Source organism: Porites lutea, chromosome 5, assembly GCF_958299795.1.
Source record: "Porites lutea chromosome 5, jaPorLute2.1, whole genome shotgun sequence".
Taxonomy (NCBI): domain Eukaryota; kingdom Metazoa; phylum Cnidaria; class Anthozoa; order Scleractinia; family Poritidae; genus Porites; species Porites lutea.
In genome coordinates, this window is record NC_133205.1 from 31,263,188 (window position 1) to 31,273,813 (window position 10,626).

General features: G+C 40.2%; 1 protein-coding gene across 1 annotated transcript; it reads left to right on the forward strand.

Annotated features, from left to right (window-relative positions):
- Positions 1-41: 41 nt before the first annotated feature.
- On the forward strand, positions 42-3,089 carry LOC140936256 (small ribosomal subunit protein uS2m-like). Its single transcript, XM_073385695.1, has 4 exons — positions 42-183; positions 254-376; positions 1,362-1,573; positions 2,502-3,089. Exons 1-4 carry the CDS (start codon positions 93-95, stop codon positions 3,006-3,008), a joined length of 933 nt encoding a protein of 310 aa, XP_073241796.1. The 5' UTR covers positions 42-92; the 3' UTR covers positions 3,009-3,089.
- The last annotated feature ends 7,537 nt before the right edge of the window (positions 3,090-10,626 follow it).

The following is a 10,626-nucleotide window of genomic DNA, read 5'->3' on the forward strand; positions in this document are numbered from 1 at the left end:
CATGAACCTTGACAAAGATCAAAAACAAAGTTTTCCTATCGCTTGCTCACACTGCACTATGGGATTCTTGTTTTCTTCTCAGTGTATTTTTCATGTCAACATTCATGAAGCAGATATTCGATAATTCAAATATGGCGGCTGCACGAGCAATTAGAGCTGCATGGAATATGTCATCTTTGCGAGGTACGAATCATCTCATCATCCAAAAATGTAACATTAAAGACGTTTCAAGTTGCTGCTTTCTTTTTTTCAGGAAACAAACTCATCTCGTCGACTTTGGGGTCAAGAGTGAGAGCTGCTAGTACCATCCATGCTTCTCAGATCTTGTCGGATTCCATCCCAACCCAAAGTGAAGTGGTCAAATCAGGCGATATCGGTAAAGTAGCATTTGAATGTTCTTATGGTGATGAATTTTTTGTTAGTTCTTAAAAGCACTTTAATAAACACATGGAAAATACCCACATGTATGTATATTTAACAATAATATTATTCCTCGAGCCCAAATGGGCTGTGAGTCAATAGCCCATGAGGCCGAAGGCCGAATGGGCTATTGACTCAGAGGCCATGAGGGCGAGAGGAATATTTGTTTTAGTAAAATCCAACTAGTTGGTCAAAAATATCGATAATAAGAAAATTTTGGCTAGTTAAAGCTAGACTTAAATCCTTTTTGCCGCCAAAAAGCCCACGCTTTCGCTACTTGTGGGCTATAACAAATAGCCTTGTAGTAGCTCAACCAATCAGAATGCAGCATTGATAATAGACCACTAGTTGGATTTTACTAATAGTGTTTCGTATGAGGAAGTGTTGCGATAGCATCTACGGGGGGATCATGTGTCTTATGGGGCTTCGGTATATTGGCTGACAACTTTGTCGACTTTCGGTCAACATATGAGTTGCTATATTTTTAGATTGGTTGACTGTCATTCGACACGTCAGTCAATATATCAACCCACTCTCGACTGATATGTTGACTGTCAGATGACCAAGATGTCAGCCAATATATGGAAATAGCTGTGATTTGGTAACTGACCAATCTGGCATTAGCTGCAGCCATTATGTGTAATGATCAATAGTGTCCACTGTATGTCAGTTGAAACGGAAAGGCCTTGAGGATGAGATACACCACCAATACCTTACTGATACTTGACTGACAGCTGACCAATTCATTGCCGACACACTACTAATACCATAGTCACCTAGCAACCGACTCTTGACCAATATATCGACCATTAGTTGAATAAGATATCAGTCGACACTCCCCATAAGGCACATGATCCCTATATTGTAGGTACAGTGATTGTCCCTAGGGTCCCTAGAGTAACTGCTTGAAACACTTGACTAAAACTCAACTTTCTGTCTAGAACCTGTTGACATACACACAACAAAAAACATTTTGGAGCACCCTGATTTCTTTGAAGTGCATAAACTTTTTACAATGAAAGATCTCTTTGATGCTAAAGTACACCTTGGCCACCATGAAGGCTGTTGGCATCCCTTGATGAAGGGTTATCTCTATGGAACAAGGGAACATCATCATATTATTGATCTCACCCATACAGTAGAACATCTGAGAGTAAGTAAATACTTTGCAATAGACAACAATAAAAATTATTGTTCCTTCTGCGACACTATTGACCTTTTGTGGGGATTTGTATATTATTCAGTTGATTGCCACCAATGACAATCTCACACAGTGATTATGCAGGATGGAGGGAGGATCACTTCAGACAATACTTCATATGCTGCCCATTTTAGGGTTGCTTTTCTGTATTTTTTAGTTAGTACGGGGGATTAACATGCTAGGATTCTAGGTCACCCTTGATGTCATTAACATTCTAACATGCTATCTCTAAAACACTTATGTACTATAGACACACATAAACAAAAGAAACTCAACTAACGTAATAGAAACATGTTGTCGAACTTTGTAGATTTATTAGCACGTTCACCATAAGAGCATACTTGCATACCAACATACGAACAAGGTACATTTAGTACTTGTAAGAAAAAGGTACAAAGTATTACCCTTTGACAAAATTCTGGTATTCTCAAACCTAAAACGGGCATGTACTAAAAAGTTTGAAGAGTTTTGGGAGAATTTTGTGCAATTTCAGTTGAAGTGCCAAAGTAGCTTTCAGTGCGTTCACTGAGAACCAAGCATCAGTTGCTTCTCTTGGGCTACTGTTACCCCTACTTTTGATAAGTTGGTTACAGCTAAAAAAAATAGGCCTGGACCATAACATTATGATCCAAGCCAATCTGGATTTGTATGGAGTCACCATTTTTGGCAAGGGGGCTTTTTTCATCATGTCCTTTCTGAATATGCTAACCAAGTCCATAATTTATCAAATTTGATTTTTTGTTTTTTTCTTGTTCCATTAAAGTCTGACTCAACAGTTTGCATTTAGGGGATCATTTTCCTGGAATGAATGAAACTTTTTTTTATAAAAAGTGACCCCTCATATTATGGGAAATTATCTAATTTTTTGCTTTTCTTCCAGCTGGCGTTGAATGTCTTGTCTCACATTGCTTACAGAGGGGGAATAATACTGTTTGTTTCTACCCATCCACAATTTGAAGAACTGACACAACGCACTGCTAGAGAGTGTGGTGAGTACTTCATCACTCGAAGATGGCGAGGAGGAACTCTGACTAACTCCATGATGCTTACAGGAATGACTAGAGTTGCAGATCTTATTATATTTTTACATTTACCTTCGTTGGGAAGAAATATGTTAGCTGTAAAAGAAGCAGCTCAAGCAAATGTTCCAAGTATTGGAATTGTGGACAGTGACTGTAATCCTAATCTTATAATGTACCCTATACCTGGAAATGACGATTCTCCTTCTGCAGTTGAACTGTACTGTTATTTGTTTACAAAGGCAGTGCTAAGAGCAAAGGAGGTAAGAATGGAAAGGCGTTCAAGACGCAAGGAAGAAAAAATGGAGGAAGACTTCCAGCTGTATGAAGAGATAGAAGAAGAGGAAAAAGATGAATCGAGCTCGTGAAGCAATGTCTCAAAAAAATAGATGAAGGAAGTTGCTTAAACAACAGGCGGACATCTTTGTGACAGTCTGAAGGCATCTGCTCGTGCAGTAGGCCATTTTACAGTTATGGATGGAAGCGAGGCTGAGGGTGACCTTGTTCGGATACAAACCTTCTTTGCTTTGTTATGGAAATTGTTCTTGAAAAATACTGGTTAGCATAAGAATAACTTGATTTACACAATAAAGCAGGAAGGTTTGTATCAAAACAAGGTCACCCTCAGCCTCGCTTCCATACGCAACTGTAAAATGGCCTATTTACTCAGAATGCCTTGAAGCGTTTTAGTCAAAAACACAACTTACTCCAATAAATCAGTGGTTACACAGGTGTATTCGTTGAAGACGATAATGAACAGTCCTGACTAAATAACTTTGATGGAGTGAATTTACTTGAAACGTGAAACAGATACTAACAAAAAGTGCCAAATAGCAAGAGTCAAGCAAAAGAGTAAAATGGAATTAGTGCATAATAGTGCGTAGTATTCTACTAACTGTTTCACGGGTCAAGTAAAGTCACTCTAAAAGTGAAAAATATCAAATTTCTGTGGGACTGTGGGTGCAGAAACAATTTGAATCCTTCCCTAGAGCAGATGAGCGACAATAATGGACTTCACATCAAGGTAATAACTGTGAGCTTTGGAAACATACTGATATGCCTTTACGTTAAAAAGAGACTTCGAGTCATATTCAATGTAAATGGCAAACCTCAATTTGTACCGTGTTGCTAAGTTTTCCCTGTATTTGTCGTTCACTTTTCTTTACATTTTCACAAACATAACCAGTTTTTTGTAGTTTTATCCATAAGAATTATTTTTGCCAGTTTTGATCTGCCTATTTCCTTTGAGAATCTGAGTGTGCCAGCGGGGATCTTAAGTCCGAAATGAAAACGCATCGGAGCAGGATTTCCGCTGAACACCAGACATTAATCCAGCCTGCGTAGCTGGCGAATTTGTTTTAGTACGTGTGAGAGTTTTTGCGGCGAAGCTGCCATATGTTCTTGAGTGAGTAATGAGTAATGAGTAACTTTATTTACGTTTGAGAAGTGACGGAAGTGAGCGCCGAAGGCGCGAGAGAATTCAAAGCGTTTTCTCCCTATTCTGCGCACGGCTTTGAAGCTCCATTGCCAAAAATTTACTCGCGCTAATGATTTCGCCGGCTACGTAGGCCAACGTTAATCAAACATACACCCATCCATCATTTAAAAAAACAACTTAACATGCGCCGAATCTCGTGCAAATGAGTGAGAACAATAGATTTTCTTAATTAGCATTAAATTTGGCACAAGTGAAGTTGAAAATTTGAAACAGTCGCAAGTCTGGAAGCGTTGGCGCTTTTTGAAGCTAAAACCTGACGTCTTGGAAACAATTTCACAAAGTTTTTAGGTTTCCTAAACTTATCAGTAAAATTGGTTTCACGGGAGGGAATGTATTTATGGTCTGGAACGTCAACTAGAGTAGGTAGCAAGCTGATCGTTTGGTGGTTTGGTCGTTTGATAAACAATCGTCGTCCGTCAGGAGTTGAAAGGGATTGAACTTTGAGAATACCAAGTCTTTGCTAGGGAAGACCGTAGTCACACGAGCGACCGGCTTTGGTTTCTTGGCAAGTCGTCTCTACCATCCTCCTGGGGCGTGTTCCACTTCTGTCTGTGGAGAAAAAGTGATGAATAATATCCTCTGGGTCGCCTGATCTAAAACTAGGGACCTTAAGAAACTACGACGATGACGGCGACGGCAACGGGAACGTCAAAAAAGCAATAGGTTTAATGAGCAAAACAACATTTTTGCATTTGCATCACGCTTTTTTGAACACTTCTTTGCGATCGCTGCACAACTACGACGTGAAATGGCCAAATTTTACCTTCACTTAAGAACGGGAACGGCAAGACTATTAATTCTAGCATCTCTGTCCGAACTTGGGGAAGGTACCTCTCTTCAGCTCCAACATAAACTCTCTTCTTTTCAGTATCTGGGCGACTTGGTATAATCACGAAAAAGTTAACGGATGCGAAGTCTATTTTTAGTCTCGCCTCATAATCTGCAACGCGTTTTTCTTCGAATTTAGGACACAAGAGGGGGATCATTGTGCCAGGCGTTCCTAGAGGAGACCGTGGAAACTGGGACTAAGAATCGTTACGTGACCGAAAGCTTAGGAACGATTACATTTAGAGCTTTTCCGTAACGTGTCGGTCCACCAATTCTATCGCTTGAAAGCGTTGATTACTTTCAGTGCTGGATCCAGACCTTGAGATAAAGGAGGCGGGGGACGGCGGTTAATTTCTCTGGAATCGAGGCCCTTGAATTTTCGTGTATTTATACACGGGTATAGCCTGCGACCGCAGACGAATTTCCGGTCGTCGCTAACACGCGTACTAAATCAATTCAGAAACAAATAAAAAGTATCGACGTCGATAAAGTAGCTAGGCTTTTGTACATTATGCTTTTGCTTCCCTACTAAAATGCTCCACCTTAATGCTCCATTTTTCCCACTAAAATGCTCGGTCTCCCCAAAAAAGTCACTAAAATGCTCGGATAATGCTCATTATACAAACGGTTTTTTTAAATTAATTTCAAAGTTTACAGATACAAAAACGTGCAAGTAACAACGACAACGTGTACAAGTTCATAAATACAGCCAAAAAAACCAGCTGTATCAGGTTTTTTGTGAATTTTGAGTTTTAGTCTTCATTTGGTTTAAAAAAGCAGGAGCTCATGGGGCATGGGCTCCTCAAAAAAGTTAATTTCTATTTCATTTTCTCGGAAAAATTAATTTTCCGGGGAAAATGCCACTAAAATGCTCGAATAATGCTCAATGCTTTTGCCTCACTAAAATGCTCGAAAAAATGCTAGCATAATGTACAAAAGCCTAAAAGCAGCAAGTAAAAAACCTTCAGAGAGTAAATGCTGTTTCGTGTAGAATTGATCGCCTCCTCATTTGTCGATCTAATCTCCAAGCAAGCGAGAACGACTGCCGCCGTAAGAGCGTTCTTGTTCGAAGATGTTTTCATGGACGTCGCCGTTGTCTGATCGTAAGGTCCCTACCGATTGACCAAAAACTTACTATACCTTTCTTGAGAAGAGTCTAACCGTTCATGCAAACCATTGAATCCAGAAAGTCCAGAATCTGGGAAATGAAAGAAGATAAATATACAAAAAGCCTCGCCAAGAATAAGGTCTGTGAGGTATTTCATATGTGAGATATTGGGGAAAACCAAGAGAGGATAAAGGGGACAGAGAAGGCATGCCCCATACACACCCTATTCCATAGGTAATTCGTCTCGAGTTATTTTTAGAATCGGGATAAAGTTACCTAGCGCGCTGCGTGGATGTTTCGTGGAGGTTTCGCACGACTAAACGCCGTGCAAAACATGTCGGGCGAAAGGCAATGAAAGCGTAAAGTGATCGAGAGCATTTCTGAATATTGAAGCGAAATGAGTCGGCGCTCACCTGGGAAAAGGGAATCGCTGGACTCTTTGACAATCAGTGAAATCAGTTTAACTCGAAGTTGTCGTAACCTCAGTGCTTTAATAAAATGAGAAATTTCGCCGGTCCATTGAAACCGGTCGTTTATACAATAAAGCAAGTAGGACGCCAAGTGTTATTTTTGTTGAATAATAAAAGACTAATAAAAGAATAAATATCAAACCAGAAATTGCTCTCTTCAAACTGTAAATTATAAATGATCCTGAGGGAATATTGAGTGTGTTCAGGAGCCTGGTGTGTTAAGGATGTCCCTGCTGTATTGTTGGCTATTTCCGTTTCGCTGACACAGCTTTAGCAGAAATCTCTATTTAGTCGTTTCCGTCGACAAAACAAATAGCAATATCGCTCTCCGCGTCTTCTGCCATATTTTTCTGCGTCAATTCGTGAAGGACGCGTGGCTCTGAGCGTGGGTCATCCACGCGGAACACATTCGCGCTATGTGATTGGCTGTTGTCTAATCCCCCTCGGGATCTATATTCTTAAAAATAACTCGAGACAAATTACCTATGGAATAGGGTGTGTATGGGAGATGCCTTCTCTGCCCCCTTTATCCTCTCTTTGGAAAACGTTTTTACCAAATTTATAATGCTGTGTATGGAGACGCCATGTTGGTGTCCCTTTGAGGGGCACAAATATGGCCGCCGGAAACCAACAGAAACATATGTTTCTGGGTTTTCCTACTTATGCATGAATTCATCGCTTGCATGAGGACGTCATAAGGATTACAGTAATATTTATTCTGAGAAAGGAGTGTTTAGATAGCAAAATCTCAAAATATTAGTTTTAACCAACATAAGACTGAGCTTTCACCGCCGCCGGCCAGCTAAAAGCCTGGAAATTCAAGCGTCCTCTATGGCAAAAAGAAGAACCCTTTCGATTTGAAAATTTGTGTAAATAGAGGTTTTTAGGTGCTCTAATACCTCATGAAAGTAAAACCTCAGAAGAATCGATAGTTTCTCAGTTTTAATTTTGGTGACGTCATGTGAAAGCCGAGAATTCTGTTAAACTAATGCCTATAGGTTATAGCGGGGCTCTTGCACGCGCAGCGGAGCACCAGAGGAGGATTATGTAGTCTTCCAATGATTCCATGTGGCAATTTGTCGCGGTTTTTCGCGTGTAACGTGGCCATTTTGGATGCATCGTGAGCGTCGGAGATGATTTTTCTACCTCTCAAAAGAACTTGTTTGACGGCTTGAAGTGAGTTGGTTTTGTTTCATTCCTTTTGATTGGCACTTAATTGATATACCGAGCGAATTTTCCAAGCTGTTAATATGTAATTAAATGCCTTATTTTCACGACAAAGAGAGGTGAATTATAATGATGAAGGTATTACCTTCCAAAAAATCTAAAAAGGTTTTCATCATTGCCGTCAATTTTTGGGTACTTAGTACTTAGGAAAAGAGACGAAAAACACAGCTGAACTTGTCATCGTGAAAGAAATCTTTTTGGATGATCCAAATCAGGATCAGTGATCATAGATCACTCAGATTATGGTAGATCAAATGAACCGATGAATCCACTCTGGACAATGATTCTTCGGTTCATTTGAACTACCATGATCCGAGTGATCTCGGATCGCTGATCCTGATACGGATCATCCCAAAGGAACGCATCCTTTATTTGCGCACGGGCGTGCGTAAGTAAAGATTTTGTTCATAGCGGCTCAATAGGAGTTACATAGGGCAAGCACGCGCGCTATCTTATAATCTATAATTTGCTGTGCAAAGGAAGCGCGTTCTTCGGTCGTCCTGAATATTGAATGAGTGCAATTTGTGTTACAAAATTGTGCAAAACTGAAGAAGTATAAGTTTAAATAGGACAAAAAAGAGTAAAATCTGTCCGAGGTCTGTTTAAAAAAAACGGCGCCTTATAGTAATGTTTATCTCAGATGTGATGTACAAAAATATTAAAGGTAGCTTTAAAGTAAACTTGTCGAACACAAAAGTCCTGGCCTGATTTTTTTTATTTTCGCCTCTCTTTTAGACAAAGGAATGCAACCTAGAAACTGCAACGTGTAAATTGGTTGCCACCGAGGACTATCGTGTCATATGATCGGCCTTTATAGCATAAAATAATATTTTACATTTTGTCCAATTAACCTCATAAAATAAAGGTGGTCGTGGGTGGGCGACTGGGTTATTTTGTTAAGGAAGAATTTGTTTTCCAGGTCTAATTTTCTGTGATCGAAGATTGCTATTTTTTGCTATTTTTTGTGTGTACATAAAGATTATTAACTCGATGTAAAATTTGTTTCACCCTTGAACTGTTTGCAAATTCTTCAGTTTTCTCTAAAATCACTTAGCCTTTCCCTCAAAATTCACATGCCACTGTTTTGGGTCGCTGCGATAGAATAAAATATGGTTCTAATTTACGAAGTATTTGTCTTAAATATAATGAGAGGTATCAGCTAAGTGCCTCTAAAAGCTATCCTGTTCAAACTATCCAACAGCTTTATCAATGTTCTACGGCGAAAACAATGTTCTAAATTCCATAAACGTCTGGTCACAAAACCACAACACAACGGGACTCGAACCCATGGGCTCCTTGTTAGCGCTGCAGTGCTCTACAAACTGAGCTAGTTTCGCGATACACGAATTTGGATAACATGATATTTATGTTATTTTTTTCGCACAAACAACTGATAGATCTGACTTTTGATAAAACAGGCTTAGGCCTAGGCAAAACCTCGAGCTTTCATGCAACATGTGGTTCGACCTAAATTAAGATCGTCTGTTGGGTCAGACATCGAACTTAGGAAGCGTTGAACCAATCAACTGAATCAAACCAAAACGTATTTTTTGAAATAGCCTTTCTCCCGAACGAGGCTGAATAACATTATCATATACAAATTTGGAATTCAATAGTTTAGTCCTCCGCAGGTGGGGATGGACGTTTGTCTCGGAGACGATCTTCAACGTTATATTCCTTTGAAGCAGACGGATAGAACGTGTTGGACGATCCAAACTCATTCAACGTAATTCAATAGGCTTGATTCGTCTCATGAAAAGTTCGACGTTTGGCCTAGGCCTTGGTTAGTAGACAAGACGCTATGGAGCGTACACTTCGGCGTCGTGGTTGTAGAATTGATTAATTGTAAATGCGGAGGAGTAGTAAGAAATGATATATGGTGAGACCACAGGTAGCCCAAGCTCGAAATATGAGCATCGGCGAGCATCGGCATTGTTGCGTAACACTCAAAATATAAGGATTTGTATGGGAGAAAAACCTATCGTTTCTGTAACCTACGAAAATGAAAGGATTTCAATAAAAAAACAGCTTACCTTACTTAAAATGTGTGTTACGTCTCTCCTGTGTGGTCCACGGGCCGATTTATGGCCGTTTTAAGGGTTTTTATGTAAACGGTTTTCTCTCTATATAAAGGTTTACCAAGGTTGGGCACTCCAGCGAAGCGGCTCGACTGATCCACCGAAGGAAAACGGCCGGAAATTCGCTCCAACTGCTCCAATCGCCTCCAAATTCCGCCTAGGTAACACACGATAGTTCTTCTTTCCATTCGTTACCTTCCTTCAAGACTCCTTTGCACCGAGGGCGAATCAAAGGTCGCAAATCTCTGCAACCTTTCCCCTCTGAAGCCATCGACTGAGACTCGGCCTGAACTCCGCGTTACCGTTGAAAGATAGCGACAAGGCCTGAGACTCAAATTACTCACACTCGGGGTGGGAGACAGTCTCTTGCTCCCGTTGACACAACAGGAAAACAACGGGAGCAAGAGACTGTCTCCCACCCCGAGTGTGAGTAATTTGAGTCTCAGGCCGTGTCGCTATCTTTCAACGGTAGCCCAGTCCATACAAATCCTTCTAAATTTGACTTGGGTCTAAACGTTTAGACCCAAGTCAAATATGAGTTTACTGGCGGTGAGTAACAAGTCCAACAAAAACAAACAGTGAAAAAAGAATTCTCTATTTTTTTTTTACATCAGGCTTCAAAAACAGCATAACAGTCTCATGTACTGATTAAAGGTATGCAAAGCATGGGTAAAGAGTCAATTACGTTGAGCGTGAAATTGGCTAAAACTCAATGTTACGAGTTCGAATGTTTGAGGATAATTATTCACTGACTATCAGCACGCTGGGATGTCAGAT